The following is a 22,250-nucleotide window of genomic DNA, read 5'->3' on the forward strand; positions in this document are numbered from 1 at the left end:
AGAGAGAGAGAGAGAGAGAGAGAGAGAGAGAGAGAGAGAGAGAGAGAAACACACACACAGGAGTAAAGCCACTGGTGGGTCCCTACAATGGCGAGAGAATAATGAAGATAAAGTGTTGCCATAACAACAGTACACACTACCAAAAATAGGTTTTGAAGAAGCAGCTGAGGGTCAGAAAAGGGAAGTTTGTGTCCTGGACCACATGGACAGAAATCTTAGGATCCTGAGGTGAGAGACTTCCTTCAGAGCTTGTCTAGACATGTGACATCATCACAGATTACAAAACTGTGGAGTTTGGTTTGTTTGACATCTCTCAATCACCTTCTACTAGGTGTCTACTAGTTCTCAGCTGGGATACAACAAGATTCAGCCATGACTGAGTTCCTCAGAGGGTGTCGAGCCAGGGTGGTCCACAATGTAGGAGCCCCCTCTTCCTCCCACTGCACACCAGGCCAGCACTCGAAGTTCCACCACCAATCACCTTCTGACTTGGAATCTTGAAACAGGGTATCACTAAGTTATAGATTTTGGCTTTGTGGTCCTCCTGCCTTTGTCTCACTAAGTGCCAGGGCTTTAGGTGTACATGCCACACCCAATTCAATATTGGCTTTATTTTAATGATAATGACATAGAATACATTTTAAAGATTTAAAGTGAGCCGGGCGGTGGTGGCGCACGCCTTTAATTCCCGCACTTGGGAGGCAGAGGCAAGCGGATTTCTGAGTTCGAGGCCAACCTGGTCTACAGAGTGAGTTCCGGGACAGCCAGGACTACACAGAGAAACACAGTCTCAAAAAAAAAACCCTAAAAACAAACAAACAAACAAACAAACAAACAAAAATGTTGATAATCTTCAACAAAGACTAACAAATGGAGTCCTGGGTGTACAACATAGTTATACACCATGACCAAACAGCAACTATGGCAGAAAAGTCAAGTTGGTTTAACATTATAAAATAAATGAATGAATGAATGAATGAATGAATGAATGAAACAAACAAAAGCCAGTGTATATAGCCAGGCATGGTAACAAATGCCTGTGATCCCAATATTTTGGGAGGTGGAAGCAGGAAGGTCAGGAGTTTAAGTCATCCTCAGTATGGGGCTACATGAATGTATGAGGCCTTGCCTCATCCCCCCTCACCCAATATACATTATTGATTACAAAGACACTATACAGTGTTAAGATGGTGAAAAACAAAGGGCAGGTATGGTGGTGCACACCTGTAATCCCCAGCACTTAATTGGCAAGCAGATCTCTATGTGTTCAAGACCAAACTGATCTACACAAGTTCCAGGCCAGCTGAGGCTACAAAGTAACCCTACAAACTAAACTAAAACAAACAGCCAGACTGAGGAGTGGAATTCTGTTTTAGGAGGAAATTAAGGATAGTTTTCAGCTAAATACAATGAACTAGAAAAAGGATTCTTGGGATAACTGTGGAAATTTGAATATGGTCCATACTATATCTATTTGTTCCCTCTCTCACCAAAGACAGACAGACAGACAGACACACAGAGAGAGAGACAGACAGACACACACACACACACAGAGGGGGGGGGCCAGCAGCCTGCTATTTGGACTTTGTGTCCCTAACAAAACCTCTTTTCTATACAAATTAGTTTGCCTCTAGTAATGAAAATTAGCAATGTATAGATTAGTGAACAGGCTCACATCCATCCTGTTAATTTACTGGGGTAACTGGTTTGTTTGTTTGTTTTGTTTTGTTTTTGTTTTTCAAGACAGGGTTTCTTTGTGTAGCACTGGGCTATCCTGGAACTCTGTAGACCAAGCTGGTCTCAAACTCCGCCTACCTCTGCCTCCTGAGTGCTGGAATTAAAGGTATGTGTCACTACACCTGGTTGAACCGCTTAATTTTTTTAAAGGTGGTATTTGGGGAAGAAGGCCTGGGTGAAAAGAATACATCCTTTGTAGTCCATTAATTAATTAATTAGTTTGTTTAATTTCTTGAGAAGTCTTAGTCTATAACTCAGAATGCCCTGGGACTCACTATGTGGACCAAAGTGATCTCAAACTCCGAAATTTTGTCTCAGTCACCTGAATACTGGGATTACAAGCCTGGCCCAACACAAACGGCTTGTACTGCTTTTAAAAACAACTTTATAAACATACAATTAAAGTATTTTTAGTGTTTACCTAAATGTGCAAACGATACCATAAGTCACTTTTACACTTGACCTTAGCCGAAGGCTGAGAAGTGTTCATAAACCACTTGAAGAACATTCTGGGAACTGGAGATGGGCAGCTCAGAGTGAAGAGCAATCCTTGCGTAATCGTGAGGACCAGAGTTTGGATTCCAACACTCCTATTACGAGACAGGAGTTCAGTGCAGGCTGTAATCCCAGCTCCCAGTCAGAGCTTGCTGAATTTTAGCCTGAGAAAGTGTGAGCCTAAGTTCAAGGAGAGACCCTGCCTCAAAAAAAAAAAAAAAATACAGAGACTGACCAAGGAGACCAGACAGCTTCTTTTGAGCCTGCGTATGCCCACCCACCCATACATGTATACACATATACACTAATGGATAAATACTTCCAAATGTTTTAGGAAGTAATAGACTTTTTAAACTGGCCTGGAATTCAGTGCAGACCAGGGTGACCTCGGACAGGGTGACCTCAAACTCACAGAGCTCTCTCTCTCTGCCTGCCTCTGCTTGCCAAGTGCTGGGATTGAGGGAGTGTACTACCACACCCCCCTTGATCTTTTAAGATGGTCATGGGTTTTTTGGTGCAAGCCAATAATCCCAGCTGAGGGGAAAAGCACAATTCTAGGGCTTGTCTGAGATAGAGTGAGTTTAAGGCCAGTCTGGGAAACAGTGAGAGCCTATAAAAAAAATGTAAGATAAAAAGTGGCCTGGGGACACAGCTCAGTGGTAAAGCACCTGCTAAGGACGTACAAAGCCCCAAATTCAATCTCCAGTATCTCACACACACTGAACATGGAGTCGCCCCAATGCTCTCAGCCACCGATAATCGCAGAATGCATTTTTCACCCTCTATAGTATAACTTGCCTTTTCTGGCCACTTCATGTTTACAGAATCAAACAATATATGGCTTTGTGTGTCCGACACAATTTAGCATCCTTCTTGAGCCCCTAGCATCCTATCCATGCTAAGGTGCTGTTTGCAGGCCCATATTGTAGCTACACAAGATAAAACTTTAACACTGGAGGAAGCTGGCGACTGGCATTTGGTTGGTTTTTTGAAACAGGGTTTCTCTGTGTAGTCCTGGCTGTCCTGGAACTTGCTCTGTAGACCAGGCTGGCCTTGAACTCAGAGATCTGCCTGCCTCTGCCTCCCAAGTGCTGGGATTAAAGGCCTAGGTCACCAGTGCCTGGCCATATAGGAATTTTTCTCTGCTGTTTCTTCATGAGTCTAAAATAGAAGCAGGCCTCTTATGTAGCCCAGGCTAGCCTAAGACTCCTGCCCCAGCCTCCTGTGTGCAGGGATCACAGGCACACATGTACCGTTTACTTACAGCTTAGAGTCAAGGGCCTGACTGTGCACTGTGGCTGATGTCCAGTGCAGTAGCAATGATTTCTTTCTACCCTCATGGTCCGCTGATCTTTCCACCTGTCAGAGGTTACCTGTGAACTTGGCATCCAGAAGATTCCTCAGGGCCATTTAAGGACTAAGTCAGGAAGGGTACACCATGCAGAGTTCAGGAAAGAAGATGCAGGTGTCTGCAGGGCCAGCTCTTTGGTCAGAGGGTGGGTAGGCCCAGTAAAGTCCTCAGAAGCTAGGCAAACTGAGTACAAGACAGAAGAATCAAAGGATGCAGGGAGGGAGCGAGACCAAGTCCCTTGTCTCTGCCTTGAACATCTGCTCAGAGACTTCCTGAGAAGTTGCTGAGGTCAAGCCTTTGTTTCCTGTTGCCAGGCCAGAGAGAGTGAACTTTGACAGGAGGACATATAGGCCTCGGAGGAAATGTAAGGTTGGCAGAGCAGAGCCCGAAGTAACACAAGATGTAGACTTGCTTGCAGCCTGCACCAGTGAGCACCCACTCTCATAGGAACAGATATGTTCGTTTGCTGACAGGCATGCAGACAGGTACACTACTCACATGGGCATAGAGGAACATGGCCTGCCAGCACCATGGTGGTGCCTGGGTTCCAAACTTCAGGACTTTCCAGGTGAGACAGATCAGGAGTCTGCAGACGGAGCAGCTTCCGGAAGGGAGGGCATTGAACAGTAAGGCGGAACATAAGGATACAGCTCATCTTGCCCTGGAACGCCTGTGTCCTGCCCAGTCCTCTATGTCAGAGCACCAGATAATGCTATTACACTTTGGTGGAAAGCAAGGACCAGCATCGACCCAACTCTTGTCCTTGAGAAACCTGCAGAGCCCCTACTGGGAGGCCTCAGATCTCCTGAGGGCAATGATGAGCAAGAGACTGAAGGGGTCCTAGGGGAGCCCACAGGGATCAAGGCCTCAGACAACAAGGATGGAGGCTGGCTGTGTGACAGCAGAACAGCCCCCAAGGATGACCCTGAAGTCTTTTTTTGTTGTTGTTTGTTTGGTTTGGTATTTTGAGACAGGGTTTCTCTGTGTAGCCCTGGCTGTCCTGGAACTCACTCTGTAGACCAGGCTGGCCTTGAACTCAGAAATCCGCCTGTCTCTGCCTCCCAAGTGCTGGGATTAAAGGCGTGCTCCACCACCGCCCGGCGACCCTGAAATCTTAAGACGCCCAGAATATGGCCAAGCTGGCTGCAGGGACAGGAGTGTGGCCCAGGGCCTGGCAACTACGCAGTTAGTTCCCCGATACACGCCCTCTCCTGTCCTGTGCTGGTTTACGCCCTGCACCTGCGGCTCCATCCACTCTTCCAGACCGATCTGGATTTTGCCTCTGCTGACCAAACTTACCTCAAACCAACTTCACGGGAAAAGAGAAGTGGCTGTTCACAAGAAAGAACAGTCCAGGAGCACACACCAGACAAGGTGGCCCCTGGGGCTCAACAACATGAGCCCCCAGCTCCCGTACTCATAAGCTTCCTTTCAAAGATTGCTAATGAAGTTTCCAGAACTGGGTCTCTCTTCTGTCAGCCTCGGCACACATGTCTACACCACAAGTTTGGCAGTGGGGGAGTTGTCAGCTTTGTCTGGTGTGGGAAGGACTAGACTAAGGAAGGGAAGGGTCAGTGCGTGGAGCCAAGTGGGACGCTGGGCACATACACTGGCCTAGAGACAAATATGTCCCCATAGCCCAAGGATAAACGGGTTCTCATGAGCCTGTGGGGCTCTGAGGGGAGTGGGCCTCAGGATGCCTAGAAGGACTGAGAATGTGGGTAGGTCCATTGTGGCTGAGGACACCTGGACAAGAGGATTACGAAGCCATAGAGAGTTGAGAAGGGTATGTCAGCACTAGGTATTTCAGAGTAGCCCTGAATGGGGGTACAGATACAGGTTAAGTAATCACTGGGGTAGGGGAAGTCAGGGTTGAGAGTCCAGGAGCCCAGAGCCTAGGGTAAACCCTGTATGAAGGGGAGATCTGAAAGGCCAGTGGGAAACTACTAAGAGTACAGGGTATAGGTGACATGGTAGCTGGAAGCACACAAGGCTAGAGAGGTCCTGGGTGAGCAGCCAGAGGGGGCCTGGGTGAGCAGCTTGAGCGCCTCCATCCCAGGACGAAGCACAGAAGGGCCAGGAACAACTGGAGACAAGTGGCCAAGCTGTCCACAGCCCTGGTTTCTACCTTCCCAGCCTGGCCAGGCTCCCTGCCTCTGTGGATACAGTCATGCCCCCACCCCTCCCCGCCTCTACTGCAAAGGGGTGGGGAGTGCTGAGGCTCTTCCTCTCCTGGGCCAGCGTCTGAGTAGCACACTGGGTGATAAGAAGCTAATTCTGCCTGTGACCGGCAACATGAAGGACGATGTGGCTCTTCTGGCTACTGTCACCCTCGTGGGAGTTCTGTTGCAAGGTGGGCTGGCTCCTATTGGGGAGGTGGGTGGATCTCATATCCATACCTGTTCTCTATCCTTCAGGCCCTTGGGGTAGAGAATTGGGGTGCTGGCAGGCCTAGACCTAGGTGAAGGACAGGAGGCTTCTGGCCTAGGCTCCTGGTACCAAAGTCCAAGTAATTTAAGAGCTACTGGAGTCTCGGGTGTTGATGGGCCTAAGTCCTAGCTGAGGAGTCCACACTTCTCTGGAGTAGGGATGAAGTCCCGAAGGAGTGTCTACAGGGAAGCAGAGGAAACTGTGCATGGGTCAACCAAGGAGGACTAGGTGAAGGATAGCCATATTGCTGAGAGGCCGCTTGAGGTTCCAGCCTTGTGGTGGGAGCTGGTGTCTGTTTGGGAGTACGATGACTAGTGGAAAAGCTATGGGCTTAGGTTGGGAGAGTCGCAACTACAGCCATCTGGAGCACGGTATCAGCCAAATTTAGGGCTGGGTCCATGATGTCTAAACAGAGAAACTGAGACAAGAATTTATGCCATTGTATGGTGGTACCGACCCAAGCTTGACTGACTCTGGCCTGAGGCAGGGTCCCTTCTGGCTGATTCTGTAGAAGGGAAACCAGGGTCCCTTAGCCACAGGATGTGTGCTTCCTTGTTCCTTAAGGAATACAACCAATTTTGTCCTAAGACACTGCCTACTCAGGGACTAAAAAGACTGGGATCCAGACCTGCAGAACGAGAGGTGGGCATTTGCCTGTGCTTTGCAAGCCAAATCGTTCAGGAGTAAAGTCTTCTAAGGGTCCTCCCACCGACAGGTGTTTCAGGCAGGCATCACCCTAGTCAATCAACCCTCAGGCCTACTGGGCCTCTCCACTGAACACCACTGACGGGGCAGGTGGGAGAGGGCATTAGAAGGGAGTCGCTCAGGGAGAGGCAAGAAGGGAACTGGAGGACGGATCCCGCCTCAGGTCTGTGGGGCACCACATCTGACTCCCACACCCCCACGGCCGCAGCCTACTTCTCCCTACAAGTGATCTCTGCACGAAGGACTTTCCACGTGTCGCCGCCGCTCACCTCTGGCCCTCCCGAGTTCGAGCGCGTCTTCCGAGCCCAGTGAGCGCAGCGGGTCCGGGCGGGTTCGGGTGTCAGCCCAGGCGGGCCACGCGCTCACCCAGCCCACCCCACGCAGGGTAAACTGCAGCGAGTACTTTCCGCTGTTCCTCGCCACACTCTGGGTCGCCGGCATCTTCTTCCACGAAGGTGCGGGGCAGCGTCCGGGCACACTCGGGGGGTGGGGGAGGGTGATCCCGGGATGGCGGGAGCGCGTGCTCACCGCACCGCACCGCCTCGCCTCTCGCAGGTGCCGCAGCCCTGTGCGGACTGTTCTACCTGTTCGCGCGCCTCCGCTACTTCCAGGGATACGCGCGTTCGGCGCAGCTCAGGTAACTCGGGCGGGACTTCCGGGAAAGCACTGCAGGGGAGGGTCGCTCCCGGACCCCTCTCTAAGGGTGGGAGGCGGCGATCGGGCACTGGGCACCCAAGGAAAGAGATCTGGGGACGGCGGGTGGGCGGACCTAGACCCAGCGAGCCGGTCTAGCCCGGCGTGGGAGGGGCCTGAGCAGGTGGGACGGGCCTAGTCTGGAGGGGCAGAGCCTAGGCCTAGGGGCAGTCCTAGCATGGAAGGGGCGGGGTCTTGTGTGGGCGGGGTCTTGTTACGGGGCGGAGCCTTGGCTCCGCTCCCGCTGAGCGCCGCCCGCAGGCTGGCCCCTCTGTACGCGAGCGCGCGCGCACTCTGGCTGCTGGTGGCGATGGCTGCGCTGGGCTTGCTAGTACACTTCCTCCCCGGCACGCTGCGGGCAGCGCTCTTCAGATGGCTCCAGGTGCTCCTGCCGATGGCCTGAGGCGAAGGACCTCCGAGTCAGCAGAACTGGAGATCTTCGAACAAAGCGCTGGGGTGCCCGCCTCTGAATCCCAGTTTCTAATTAAAGTTCCCACGACCGTCCTGTCTGAGTTCTCTGGGTCTGAGAGGGTCATTTACCGCAGCCTGGAGGGTCCCAACCCCAGACAGATGCAGCTGGGCTTTGGGAGGCGGCATAGGCAAGCATGGATTCACCATTCTCACTGTATTGTCTTCTAGACAACACCTTGCCTGTGCAGCTACCTCTGCCTTGACATTTCTTTCCAGAGATAGCCACCCTTCACCCGCCTTTCTGTACTTGGGGCTCACCTTCCTCTCAGGCTGAGCCTCAGCTGTTGGATTCTATCTTGTATGCCTTCTTTTCCTCAACACCCAGCTCTGACTTCACAACTAGAACCAATCCGTCTATCCCCAAGTGAGATCTGGGTCCCTGTTTTTGATCAGCGCTAGACCTCCAAACAGAGATAAGTGTAGGTGTTCAGGACACCCCTGCAAAGGCCCACAGATCAGTGAGCATGACCAAAAATGTAGTCAGTAATAGGTTCTCTCAAGTGGACCTCGGGATGCTTGAAGGGGACCAGACTTGGGTAGGCCTACTGACAATACATCTCTAAATGACATTTAACCTACCTGGCCAGCGAAAATGCTCCTCAAAAAGGCCTAGCAATGTGTGGAGTGGAGGAGATGGCCTCAGGTGGGTGGAGATGGCCCATTTATTTTACAGATGACCACAGCATGGCATGAGCCAGGTGTTGTGGTTCACAGTTGTAATCCTAATACCTTGGAAGCTGAGGCATAACTTCAAGGCCAGCTTGGGCTACAGTGAGTTCCAGGACTCCCTGACTGTCTCAATCCCTTTCCAACAGTGTGCCCCCACCCCACTCACACACACCAAGATCCTATTATATGAAACAAGGGGAGAAAGACACTAAGGACTAAGTGTGGGGGAACAAGAAGGGGGATGACATCAAAGAAATTGTCGAACACTTCCCCCCTGAGGCACTCAGGGGCTCAGGTCTGTGCAGTGCTTGGGCTGGGTAATGTGGTGAACAAGATGACCTGAGGACACGTTGGACAGGATTCCTGCTGGATAAGTAGGTACAACTTTGGGTGCATGAAACCCCCGTTACTGACTCAGTGGTCACGACCTTCCTGCCAAGTAAAGATGGCATTATGTTGAGGTATGACAACAAATACTTGACATGATAAGGGAGAGTCTGGGACTTAGTCCTTGGCACGACAGAGGTCAAAGTCACCTTCACCAAATAACCAGGCAGTAGCCAGCCAATATTAGATAATAGTCTCCCGGCACAGGTGAGCCAGCCTTCCCCCTCCCACTTTCCCCCCAACCCCCCAGCAAGTTTTGGGAACCCAAGACGATAGGCCAAATACAGGCAGGCAACATGCAAACGCCTGGCCAGAACTGAAAACATTCACCTATGAGACACATACTTCATTAACCCTTTATTACAAGTCACGCTCTTATAGAAGTATATGCGAACTTATGTGAAAAAATCAAATGTATCCAAGAATAAAAAACACAGCACATAAAGTAGTGTATGCATTCCAGTGTTTGCGCCGCACACAGCGGGCACCCAAGAAAAAGCTCTTCTAAATGGCCTGGCTCAAGACCACCGGCCAGGGGCAAACGGTTCGATTCAGTTCTTTTTGGGCGGCAGCAGGCCGGCCCTCAGGCACAGTGTGGGGGCCGCCTGCCTCTCCCGCGGCCCGGCGGGCAGGAGCAGCACCAGCTTCTGGGGCCTCCGGGCCAGCGGTGAACCCCAGGCCAGCCCGAGCCGCCTGCCAGGCAGAACCCTCCAGGTGGGGTGGATATGCCTGGTCCTCTGGGGCAGCAGCAGCAGTAGCAGCAACACCCTCGGAACCGTGGGCTCCAAAGCCGGCCACAGAGCACCCTTGGAAGCCTTCTAGTCGGCCTTTTTCAGAAAGATCTGGAAGAGTCGGGCTCAGGATGAGCAGGAGACTTGGGACTTCTTATGGTAAAGCTGGTTAGTCGTATCCCAGCCGATCTTACCTCACTCAAAATGACCCACACCGGAGAGTCAGTCTGAATGGAGAGACGTAGTGCTTCCAGGGGACCAAAGGCAGGATCCACCTCTCCTTCAGCTACGCCCTTGTAGAAGGAGCCTGTGGGAGCGCAGTGGCTAGACATAAACACGAAAGCAACACCCAAAAGCCCAGGTCACACAGTCCCTGCCCCACTCACCAATCTGGAGGTAGCCATCAGGACTCCTAGGGTACCGGAGAGTGGCTGAGCGGCCCTCCTGAAGGGCCTCCTTCTCTGACTGGGGGTTCTAAGGGCAAAGCAGCAGGGCTAGAGTGTCTGGCCAGAAGGAGGCGCTATCAGTTCCCACCCACACCCCCATACTCACATCAAAGGGCAGCACCTCCACAGAAGTGTTGAAGAGCTTATCTTCTGGGTGCTCAATGTTCCCGCTTCGGAAGAAGAACCTACAGATGCCAAGCAGGCCCATGAGCTGTTGTAAAGATGTACTGCCCAGGCCCACTGTACAGGCCCAGGAGAGAAGGCCATGCCTGGGCTAGAAATATATTAGATGGGTATCCAGGTGCTGGGAGAGGTTAGGCACCATCTTGGATAGTCCATGGGCTGTGCAAGGAAGCCAGGGCCTTAGCCTGAGAATGTAGTAACAGGTGTCATTAAGTATTAAAGATCTACCTGCCTAAGTCCTTACAGGGTAGGAAGTACTATTACGAGTAGTGCTTCTCAATAAGGAAACTGAGGCATGGTGGGATTAGATGGGGCAAATAGTTACCTCAGTGGCTATAGAAGGAGGACCTAAAGACTATATGCAGGACTATATGCAGAGGCTTCTAATTAATGTTCACCCTGTCCTCTTTCCCAGGGAGCACTGACCGCTCAAGGCGCAGTGGCTGGAAGAAGCGGAACCGGATAAAGTCTCCTGCAGCAGGTGTGAAGGCCCAGAAGAAATCCTCTCGCAAGTAGGCCTTCTCCAGGGTAAAATGCTGGTACGTCTTGAGGCTTGTGCTCACCTCCGCCGGCGGGTTCACATGCTCCTTCCGTAGAGCATGCTTTCCAAAGTCTTTATCCTACGGAGGTACAGCAGGCATGAGTGCCGCCCTCCAGTCCTGCCTCCACCACTTTCTCTCCACACTGTGTGCCACACCCCACCTTGAGTTTCTGGATTTTGCCTGCCAGTGAAGAGTGAGTGCCCACATGCTGGAAGAGGGACGGCTTGAAGCGGATCCGAAGGTTGGCCTTCTGCCGATCACAATGTTTCTGTGAACAGATTGGCGCCTTAGGGTTCACCTCAGCCCACACTCAAGGATGTGGGTCTTTCCTTAGGATAACCAGGGGATTTCCTCAGCCAGCAGTGTCCTCTCCTTGCTATAGAGGCATAGCCAGGAATACAGTGTAAGCTGGCAGCTGAGGACCCGCCTTCTCGGTGCTGAGTCCCAGTATCCCCTGCTCACCGCATCCTTCTCTGGGTTGCAGACTTTCACCCACAGGATGTGGTCCAAGAGCCAGTCGATGGGCTTGTCTCGGTAGAACATAAGGATGAATTCCACAATCAGGCTCAGATCCAATGACTTGAACATCTTCCCTAAGGGTAGAAGTCAGGGAAAGGCTCTGAGCGGGGAGTACTACTAACCCTATTTTTTCACCCTTGTGGGGACCATGTGAAATGTCTCACAGCAAACCTTTGGGCATGTGTGACCCAAGAAGACAGGGCAGCACTGGGGACTCTGGAACGTCCTCATACAGAGAGCACTTCCAGCAAGGCTCACTAGCAAGGTATTGAGAGACAGTAGACAGAGGGCACAGGTGGGGCTGGCACAGAGGTAGCCTACCAATGAAGCCCAACTGCGAGAACTCCAGGATCATCCAGTCCTCAGAGGGCTGCTGGAGGGCAAAGTTCTTCATAGTGCTCAAGTAGTTGGGCTTGGCTACAATGTCATCCTCCAGCTGCAGAGAGGAACAGAAAGAAGGGAGCTGGGACCCGGGATTGACAAACGGCATTAGTGGGTCCCTCACCCCAGTGTGACCCTGTACAGGGGAGGCCAGGGTGAGCAGCAGGCCAAGTAGTGACCTCACTACTCAGGTCAGACAGGGTTCAGGGAGGACAGGAGAAAAGCTTCAGGCTGACCTGCACATAGTAGATGCCTTTCGACTGTGCATACATCATGAGGAAGCAGTAATCGAGGTTCTGTTTGGTCCTCCACCTGTGGGCCAGGAGGAGGAGCCTCAGAGGCAGAGACAATGCCACCTCCAGTGGCATACCACAGAGAGGCCGCTGAGGCAGGTAGGACCCACTCTACCCACCCCCACCCCACCCATCACACAGGGTCCTCCAAGGAGACAATGACGGTGGCCAAGCACCAACAGCTTCTTGAGGGCACAGAGTATAAGTACCTGACTCTCTCCTTGGGGTCCCCAAAGGACTCTCGAAGGCGGGAGAAGTCAGGGTAGAAGTGAGGGGAAGGGGAGATGACTTCCAGGAGCCCAGAATGGATCTCTGTGGGGAACCTAGGTGAAGGGGAAGACCCAGTGGGTGTGCAGCCTCCAAGGGTAAATGACAGGTGGGAGCTCTCCAGACCTGCCTCTAAGCAGATACCCCTCTTCCACTCGCCTATTGAGGCACTGGGGCTCCAGAAAGGGCAAGGCCCTCACATACTTTCCCTCTTTTAAAAGATAAGGGAAGCCCCTCCCCACACAAGGCAGACCATCCTCCCTCCAGCAACCTTTCCCAGTTGCCTGTACTCACAAGGCCTTGATGTTCTCTGTCACCGCCGATGTGTACTGTGGGTCAGTCTGTGGGAAGACCAAATACACTTAGCTTAGCTAGCACCCCAAATAGTCTGGAAGGGGTTCGGGCAGGAGTGTGGGCTTCAGATGTCCCCATATAAAGGAGTGAGGCTCCCTGTCCTAAGTGCCCAGTGGGGTGGGCCTGGGGACTGGGCCTAGCTGTGGTCGGTTACCTCAGAAAGCAGCCTATTAGGAGACAGGCAGGTGTTGAAGGGAACCAGTTTCTCCACAAGAGGGCGCAAAGATGCATCTTTCTTTTTAACTTTTTGTCTTGCTCTATTTGTGCATGAAACTTACGACTACAATTCTGATTGTCATCTCTCCACCCCCACCCCCGCGTCTCCCTCTCCCGCTCCCCCTCCCCCAAGTCGTTCTGTTTGTTTTTTATTCTTGTATCCCTAGGCCCCGGGCCACTCGCCTCGGCGATCAGCACCACGATGACTGAGTCTTCCTTCTCCTGCGGGCTCAGCTCCGAGATGAGCGAGTGCAATGTGTCGGTCAAGTACGAGTGCACCTCGCGCCGCACGCTCGGAATGCCCATCACCACGGACACTGCAGGGGCGCGGAGGGGTGACACTGGACAGGGCTCCGGGGGACAGCCTCTCTGCCCGCCACTCGCCCCTCCCGGGCCACGCCCATACCTCCCGTGCGGCCCTGGCCCACTCGCACTGCGGGCTGCAGACTGCTCTCCTTAGCCAGCAGGTGCGGCAGGTGGTGGAAGACGGTGGGCAGATGAAGTACGTGCCTGTGAGAGACGTTCCACGGCTTCAGTCGCGGATCCTCTGGGTGGTTGAGAAAGGCACAGGTGAGATTTTGCTGGGTCTGAAAACAGCCCAGCTTTGCAGCCCTCCATCCACCCCAGCCCGCTGGCGCTCACCTGTTAGGCGGCCCCAAGTGCGATTGCCTTCTCCGTCCCGCAGCGCCTGCCTCTCCGACACTGCCCTCTTGATCTCTTCCAGCACCAGGTTTAGCTCCTTGGAACGCTTCAGGCTCTCTTGCTCAGCCGCGTGCAAACGGTCTCGCAGAGCCAGGAACTCGCGCTGGTAAATGTCTACCACATCACCTGTTGGAGAGCAGGGAGGTGGCACACACAGACTAATACCGGGAAACAGCCCTTCCGCAGACCCAGTCCCTGTCATCACTGAACACCTACCTGTTTGCAACAGCAAACCTGTAGGATATGCCTGCCACGCCCCAACTACCTTGAGGCACATACCAGTTCTTGTGAAGTTACACTGATGTGAAGTTACACTTACTGAGGGTTGAAAAGTCCCCAGCAAGAGGGCTAGCGCTCCCCCACACAGTTATCTCATCCTTTAATGTGGATACAGTGGGAATAAGGTTGCCTTGTATAAGGTGGGAAGGGGGTATGATCTCCTCCCAGTCCTAAGCACAGGCTGGAATAGCCTGACTGAATCCTTTCCATCCACTGGCTCCCGTCCCCAAATCCCCTTGCTTTTGCAGCCTGTGCCCCTTGCTAGGAGTCAGACATCCAGAGTCACACCCAGGGTACAAGGACACAGCCCTCCTCAAGGAGCGCCTAAACCCCAGCCTTCTACTTTTCTCCTGCCCTCCTTCAAGGTTTGGAGAATAGACAACCCCATTCTTAAGACCCCATGGGCACAGTCAGCCTCCCCAGACTCTAGCCCTAAGGACTGAGCCTGGGCAGAGGACCTGTGACTATGTGTTCCTGCAGAGTGTGGGGGAAAGGAGGAAGAGGCTGCTCCTCCATCATGGTTGTCACTAATTATTTATTCGCTGAGTTCTTTCCATCTCACACCCACCCCCAGCCCAGTTCACCTGCATGCTCAGATCAACAGATGAAGTTGACTAGCCCAGGAGTCTCTAACTAGCAGGCGTCCCAACCTCAAATGACTCCAGAGCTGGTAGTAGCTGGGCCCAGATATGAGCAGTGCAGAAATGCACCTGGGACCCTGAGTGTGAGGATGGAGAAGAGTCCCCAGGGTGAGAAGCACCTGGCCTCATTGGTCTGGCAGGAATCAAGTGCAAGAGGGATAAACAGTATTTCAGTGGCGAGGGGCCTGCAGCTCCTGCCAGCCTGGGTGCTCAAGGCCTTTGGCTGGCTAGCTGGCTGGCTTCTGCCCTCCGTATTTGCTATCACATACACCTCCCTCTCCTTTGTCAAATGTCTAGCTTCTGCACAAGCTGTTTCTTCTGTCTGAATCCCACATCATCTGACCTAGCCTTCAAGGCCTTGTCTCTGAGTCTAGGAAGCCTTTCCAACTCTCATCCCATCCCCAGGCACCAAATCCGTGGCGAGCAAAGCAGCCCCAGAAAGGCCTTGGAGTGAGCTATTCCTAGTGTCTGTAAACCAAAGGTGAAGCTCAAGGCAAGTTGAGTCACTTCAGGACACAATACTTCCTCCTGCAAGCAACCAAGGCAGAGGGCTAAGTGTTACTTAAGTCACAGGCAAGGAGCACAGAGGAAGAGAGACTTGGGGACAGGAGAGCCAAGTGGAGGCATCTCTTATCTGAGCAGTAACACCCATCCCCAATCTTACACCCTGTCTTATCCAAGGCTAATGCCCAGGCCACACCCAGGTTTAGGGACAGGCCCAAAGTGGGAAGAAGAGAGAATCAAGTTACAGGGTCTGTGAGACTCAGAGCTGGGCTCAGGGGCCAAGTTACCCTGGAAACCTGACCCCTTGAATACTGAGAACCCGCCCCTGAGCTTGCCCTCCCAGCACTGGGCTATACCCACAGCTGACAGAGTTGAGGGCTAGAGGTGCCCAGGCCATCAGAGGCAGCCAGGGAAGTAGTTCACAGTGGCATACACAGACAGACAGGTGCCTTCTACAGCTTGCATGGGAAGTCCCTGCTCTTTCCTCATCGTGAAGCTAACGGGCAGCCTGTGCCACTGGCAGTATCCCAAGCAGCCCTGAGATGAGGCCATGGAAGAGAACAGGGGAAGTAACACTGGTCTAACAAGAGTATATATTTCCACCAGACCTACTCTGTTCTCAAAGTAAGCCCAGCCTGCATTAAACTGCCTCAGGTAGGTCATGGTAGGTAGCAGGTCCCTGAATCATCCCAATCATCCAGGCCTGGGCACAGCTGGATTCCCTATCCTGGCCTCCCTTCCCTCTCAGGCCTGTGCTGTTTACCAGCAGGTAATGGGCCCCTTGGGTTCCTAGGCCTAGCTACCACCCACACACCAATTCTGCTGTTGTTTCTCAGAACCCCGTAGGCCCTTTCCCTTAGCAGAAGCACACCATCTCTTCTGGCCGTTCTGCCTGCTGTTGCTTGCTCTAAGAGCCCAGCGATATTATTCCCAAGTCTATTGACTTGGGAGGACCCCTCTTGTTCTTGTACCCTTCTAATCCAGAAACTCAGGCTGTGTGATTACTTCTTTAAGGATTGGTCTTTTCTTTTTTCTTCCTTTGTTTTTTTTTTGTTTTTTTTTTGTTTTTTTTAAGACAGGATTTTTGGGGAGACTTGGGTGTCCTGGAGCTCACTCTGAAGACCAGGCTGGCTTCAAACTTAGAGATCCATCTAACTCTGCCTCCCATGTGCTGGGATTAAAGGTGTGCGCCATCACCACACAATCATGGTTTTTTTTTTTTTTTTTTTTTTTTTTGGTTTTTCAAGACTGGGTTTCCCTGTGTAGCCCTGGTTGTCCTGGAACTCACTCTGTAGACCAGGCTGGCCTCGAACTCAGAAATCCACCTGTCTCTGCCTCCCAAGTACTGGGATTAAAGGCGTGCGCCACCACCGCCCCGCTAATCATGGATTATTCTTAAAGCTAGAGCATCCTGGTACCCCACATCTCTAGAGGGCTGGATAGTTAGGTAGGCCAGTGGTAAGGTCTTGGGGACTCTGATCTCTCTAGGTATCTGGAGCACATCAGGATAGGCCTTCCGAGGAAGCAGAGGACTTTGGCCTCCATCTACACCTTCCTCTCCCAGGAAAGCAGGGCGGACCTAGCCCCAGGTAAGGATTGCAGCAGTGACCACACCAGAATAGACTATACTGGGTGTGGAACCTCTGATGCCCTACAAGCAGGATAATTAACATGCCCTGAGGACTACAAACCACAGTGTTCCACCTGGCTCTCTCTTGGCAGAGAAAACAGATTTCAGAGCCAAGCTGGGGGTATAAACTTTGCACATTGTACTTAGGGAAGGGGCAATAGGCTGAGGGCCACAGAAAGATGGCAACTCCAGCCAAAGGTCTGCTATAAACCTGCAAGAGGGAGGGGAGTAGAGAGGGAGAGTGGCAGGTGTCCACTCTGTCTCCAGATCATGCAGTCCCCAAGGACTACAAGAGCAAGGGTCCAGTGAGTGGATGGGCCTGGACACTGGGAAGAGCTGTGTGGATCACTCCCTGAGGTGTAAGCTTAGCAGCTGTTTGGCTGAGGCTATAGTTTGGCCCCTGACTGCTTCAACAGATATAGCCAAGGTTGGATTTGAACTTCAGTCCTGAACCCTAGGTGCATCTGGCCAAGTCTGAGTCTTTCCCATTTTTCACCTAGGCTCAGGGGTGACCCCTGCTCCTGCTGACTCTTTCCTCTCTGGCTCCCCGCCTACATCCTCCCTTCCGGTTCTTTTGCGCTTCCCCTAAGTACTGGACCCTCCTCTCCTGAGCTCTATATCCGCTATAAACTGGAAAGCAGCTTCAATCTAGTGGCTGACTGGCTGGGTTTGCTACTGAGTTGTCTGCATGGAAGAATGAGAAAGGTCCACAGCCCAGGTTCCTGACCTCTAGACAGCTGGCCTTGCTGGATACCCATGGAAACTGTACAGCCCTCAGACAGGGTAGGCTCAGTCACTACTGTTTCCATGCCTACAGGCTCCTGGGCTTGTCCCTCAGGAGGAAGAACTCTGCATCTGAGCCCTACTCTTCTCTGATCCTCCTGCTCCCCAGGCCCTCAGAATGCTAGGCTCCTGGCTTGCTCCCTTAGGAGGTATCCTAACATCAGATGGGGACATGTGACAGTCATAGGAAGCACACAGGAACCACTACCAAATGAGGATGTGTCACAGTCTAACGGCCCTACCCACAATGGGACAACCTGATCTCAGTTCTTCAGACGCGGCTCCACTATCGCCATCATAGTCTTTCATGGCTTTTCTCCCAAGGGCTCAAAATGTACCCTTCTGGGTGCCACACCCTACCTTCAGCAAACTGTCCCCTGGCCATAGCCTCCCCTGATAGTGCATCCCATCCCACGCTATCTCTGTGCCAGGCCCTAGCGAATCTCTCCTCAGAGTTCCTGGCTTGTTATTCTCTTAAGAGCAGTCCAGACCTCCACTAAAACAGAGAAAGTGCTACAGGAAGAAAGGATGGGCTGGGCTGGGCTGGGCTGGGCTGGGCAGGCAGGAGCCTGGTGCCAGGAGTTGGACTAGCCACAAGCCTCTTCCCCCGACGCCCCTCCCACCCCCGACTCATTTTGCATAACCTTGGGGAACAGAAAGCCTGCCTGAGGGAGAGAGAGAGCTAGCCCACCTCAGTATGATATGACAGGAAGACCAGAAGGCAGGAAGGAAGGAAGCAGCTCAGAGCCTCCTGTGTGCAGGCTGGGTGGATCATGGTCGCTGAAATTCTCAGCTCCCACTCAGCTCAAACCATTCAAACTAGCTCAGGAGGCTTTCTAGCAGTGCTAAGGCCTGTGTCCTTCTACTCCCAAGACGGCTGGCAAGGCTGGGAGGCCATAGTGTGGACTGGCCAGCATGCCCAAGCTTCGAAGCTGCATCAGGGAGGGCCAAGGAAACCCCACAAAGTGATCACATATCAGGGTTTCTGGGCTAGCTGTTCAAGAGGCCCTACAGAGGAACCCTGGGGCCCGGTGCCATGGAGGAGGCTGTAGGCCCCCAGGGAGCAGCACCCTCGGGAGCAGGGATGCTGCAGAGCACAGCAGTGGATGGGGCAGGGGGATGGATTCCTTGGCTATATCTCCTCACCTGTCTCCAACAACACTGTGTCTGCTCTTGTCCAGGAGCCTGCACCAGGTTCTCTGGGTACACATGGTTACAACTACCTCTGTGACCTTGTGTCTCTGCCCCTCTGTGGGAACTCCATAGGTCCTTAACTTGCCAGTGGGAGCGCCAGCCCCTGGCATGGGGTAACCGCAGGCAGAGGCCAGTCCTGAGTGCCACACGGAAACGGGGATCTAGTAACCACTCGCCCCCCTCCGCCAGGCCTGACCACGGAATTTCGTTACGCCAAAAGCAAACAAGTGGGGCGAGGAGGGGAGAGGCTCAGGTGCTCCCGGAGCGGGCCTGAGCGGGCGGCGGCGGGGTGGGGGCTCACCTTTCTGGCCGCTGAGCGCTGCGTACCAGGAGAGCGAGAGGAAGGCGCACAGGCAGAAGAGCAGCAGCGTCAGGAAGGTGCCATTGCGGAGCCTCATCTCCCCCGGTGCGCAGCGGGCGCCGGCGGGGCCGAGGCCGCATGGCCCGGGGGGCCGGGGCCGGGGCACGGGGGCCCGGAGGCGGCGGGGGCCCCGGCCCCGGAGCGCGGAGGAGCTGCGGGCCCGGGAGAGACGGCTACGGGCAGGGCGGGAATGGGGACGGGGGTGGAGGGATGCGTGCGGGGTGCTCCTCCGCGGTGCGCGGCGCTGGCGGCCTCGATCTGAGCCTGGGCCGGGACCGAGCAGGGTTGGGGCAAGGCGGCAAGAGCCGCGGCCCGGCTGGATCCGGGACCGCCGCCGAGTCGACGGGCGAAGGGCGGGGCGGCCGGGATTTAAAGGGGCCGCATCACTCGCTGCTGCTGGGAGCACCGCGAGGGGCGGGGTAGGAGACCAGCTCCCGGGATCCCGGAGGGCCCACCTTGGGATCGTGGCACGCGCGTAGAATAGCGCGCCCCAGGAAAGTCGGGGCTACAGTGGTGATGAACGAGGGTCAGCTATTGTGCAGCAGGGAGGAGGTGCCTGTCCCCCCAAGTCTCCTTTCAGGAAGATCCCATGTGCAAGTCCCTACACCTAGACCTTCGAGCCCTCCTCCCGACTGAGAGGGTCAGGCTTAGGAGGGGCCCGTTGAAGCTGAGCTGAGGTGGTCTCTAGCTAGCAGGCTAGCCAGAAGTGCCCGCTGCCCTCTCCTGCACCCACCAGTACTTCCTTCTCAGGGCATTCTCTGTTGTGCCTCGGATAGTATGCTGCGGACCGGGGGAGGCGCTCCTACTCTACGGAACAAGGACAATGGACCGCTCTCAGGAGTAACAGAGCCGTTGTTTGTAGGTGTGGAGCACCCTCCGGAGCCCAGCTTCCCGGTGCCAGGCATGTTGTGGGCGGGAGTCAGGCTCAACCTGTAGTTTAGAGGGGCACGGGTCCTCAGGGTGATGCGGGGCTCTGGCTCCTATTTGTACAGTGGCGCCTCAGACTTTATTGCCGTCTCTTCTGGCACCTTCACGTAAGAACTTATTACAGACTTCTCTCCAGGCCCCTGCGGAACCAAGAACTGGACACACAAAGAAAGGACTCTCTGAGCCGAGGTAGCCTCGGGGCACGCATTTTGGAAGCACCAAGTCTTCTTTCCTTCTTGATTCTCATTGCCATTCAAAATGGAACCAAATGCTACTTTATAAAATGGAGCTACTATCTAAGACCAGAGTGATGACCCGAGTTCCATCCCTCAGGATCCACGGTGTGTGTGTGGGGGAAGGAGTGAAATAACTCCTGCAATTTGTTCTTCGATCTCTGTATGGCCTCTTTGGCACAACAGTGCCACCTACATAGATGTGTATGATGTCCCGAAGGACCCTGCATGGAATGGTGACGTGCGCCCGGGTGTGTGTGTGTGGAGGTGTGATCACACGTGATCACACACGGGGTGGGTGATGGTCTCAGTAAAGCAGAAGCTACCGTGATGAACACACACACACACACACACACACGCATGCACACACACACACACGCACGCACGCACAGTACAGTGACCCATACCCAGGAGGCAGGAGAATCCTTTTGAGTTCAAGGAAGGCTTGGTCTACATTTAGAATTCTTGGCTAGAGAAGGCTGCATAGTAAGATTCTGGGGGCAGAGTTGGAGTGGGGAACTGCAGAAGGCAAGGCACAGCCCCAAAGCCACTGTTTACAGTTTGGAGTGACTTAGAGCAGGGAACAGCCTGATTTCCACACCTGATCTTGTTGGAACCTTCTGAAGGGAAGTATCCTGGTTTGTTTCCTTGTTTTCACAGGCGTCTTCTCTGTGTTGCCAAGAATAGCAGGTTTTCATTTTAGTCATATAAAGTCTTAATTTTGTTTAAAAGACAAAACAACAACAACAAATAGTAGAGCCAGTATAGTGTGTAACATTCCTCTGATCCCAGCACCTAGGCAGCAGAGGCAGGAGGAGCTCTGAGTTCCAGGCCAGCCATACATAGTGAGCCCATGTCATCATCCCCCAACACCCCAACAGTTCGAGGCCAGCTTGATATACATAGGAAATTCAAAATTCTGAGCCAAGTAGAACTATACAGTGGTACTGTCTGAAAAACAAACAAGAAGACTGGAGAGGTGCCTCAGTAAAGTTAGTTAACTGCTTGCTCTTCCAGAGGACCCCAGTTAGGTTCCCCGCAGCCTTATCAGGTGGCTCACAACGACTACCTGTGACTCCAGCTCTATGGGAATTAGACACTTCTAAGTTCAGTGTGTGGGCATGCCGTACTCGCACATGCACACATACAAATACATCTAAAGACCAAGCAACAAAAGTATATTAGAGCTGGAGACGTAGCTGAGTGGTGAAGCACTCAATACCAACATCAACTAATCAGAAAAGCACATCCAGGGTTTAAGTAGATGATTTAAGGAAAACACGATAATTATTAAACCAGTGGATGTGAAGGAGATGGGCTGTCGGTGACCACATTTGATCTCCTCCGTCCCATTACTATCTTGGAGTAAGAGAAGGTCCTGATGTCTGGAAAGAGGAGCCTCTGTAGACACAGAACATGGGGTTAGGCAGAGCTGTGTCTCAGGAATAGGACCTCACAGCAGCCTGGCTACCTACAGCCTTCTCCTTTGGAAATGGCAGCGTTGTCTGGCATGTGTTCTGTTTTCCACTGTCTTTGCTTTTGTAGCAATTAATTAATCTGGGCCTGCTTGCCACCTAATGTCCCTCCGGACACTTCATGGCTCTGCATGTCACCTTGCACTGGCAATAGACATTTTCTTGAGGTTCAGCATCAGGTCCTAGGGACCTACTCAGGGAAAATGGAGCCATATGGGACCAGAAAAATCCTGCTTTCCTTTTGAAAGCCCAGCTGTGGGCCTTTCTTCCTTTGTTCTCGCTTTTCACATAGTGAAAACACAGACACAGACAGACAGACACATACACACACCCCTTCCTTTTTCAGAGTCAGTGATTCACGATGAAACCCTGGCTGGCCTGTAACTCACTATGCAGACCAGCGCTGGGATTAAAAGCCTGTAGATACCCAGCTGCTATGATCACAGTCCTCAGCCCATGTTCTGAGACAGCCTTTGGAGGTTGTCTGGGGGGTGGGGGGAGGTCCAACCCCGGGGGAAGTCAAGAATAGAGCTAAGAGAAATAGACAATCCATACATGTTTTCACCAGCCTTTAAGTGAAACTTGGTGTGTTCTTCAATTAAGAATGAGGACAGCGTCCTGTAGATTTCCCAGTCCGTGTGACTGTCACAC

General features: G+C 53.0%; 2 protein-coding genes across 3 annotated transcripts; one reads left to right on the top strand and one right to left on the bottom strand.

The window, feature by feature from the left end:
- The first annotated feature begins 5,799 nt into the window (after window positions 1–5,799).
- On the top strand, window positions 5,800–7,923 carry Ltc4s (leukotriene C4 synthase). 2 transcript variants are annotated; one of them, XM_028775994.1, is made up of 5 exons: window positions 5,800–5,936; window positions 6,927–7,026; window positions 7,103–7,173; window positions 7,274–7,355; window positions 7,673–7,923. In XM_028775994.1, the coding sequence occupies exons 1-5, from the start codon at window positions 5,879–5,881 to the stop codon at window positions 7,812–7,814; spliced, it is 453 nt and encodes a 150-aa protein (XP_028631827.1). In that variant the 5' UTR covers window positions 5,800–5,878; the 3' UTR covers window positions 7,815–7,923. The 2 variants fall into 2 exon arrangements, with proteins under 2 accessions (XP_028631827.1, XP_028631828.1); XM_028775995.1 differs by having other exon boundaries at window positions 7,784–7,923.
- A 1,359-nt stretch (window positions 7,924–9,282) lies between these two features.
- On the bottom strand, window positions 9,283–19,304 carry Mgat4b (alpha-1,3-mannosyl-glycoprotein 4-beta-N-acetylglucosaminyltransferase B). Its single transcript, XM_028775914.1, has 15 exons — window positions 18,905–19,304; window positions 13,513–13,698; window positions 13,277–13,417; window positions 13,054–13,187; window positions 12,595–12,641; window positions 12,243–12,356; window positions 11,977–12,052; window positions 11,681–11,795; window positions 11,303–11,433; window positions 11,001–11,108; window positions 10,725–10,918; window positions 10,222–10,300; window positions 10,056–10,143; window positions 9,864–9,976; window positions 9,283–9,780 (listed from the first exon to the last, which is right to left on the bottom strand). The coding sequence occupies exons 1-15, from the start codon at window positions 18,999–19,001 to the stop codon at window positions 9,757–9,759; spliced, it is 1,647 nt and encodes a 548-aa protein (XP_028631747.1). The 5' UTR covers window positions 19,002–19,304; the 3' UTR covers window positions 9,283–9,756.
- Between the last annotated feature and the right edge of the window lie 2,946 nt (window positions 19,305–22,250).

This window comes from Grammomys surdaster, unplaced genomic scaffold, assembly GCF_004785775.1.
Source record: "Grammomys surdaster isolate TR1022 unplaced genomic scaffold, NIH_TR_1.0 262, whole genome shotgun sequence".
In the NCBI taxonomy this organism is placed as follows: domain Eukaryota; kingdom Metazoa; phylum Chordata; class Mammalia; order Rodentia; family Muridae; genus Grammomys; species Grammomys surdaster.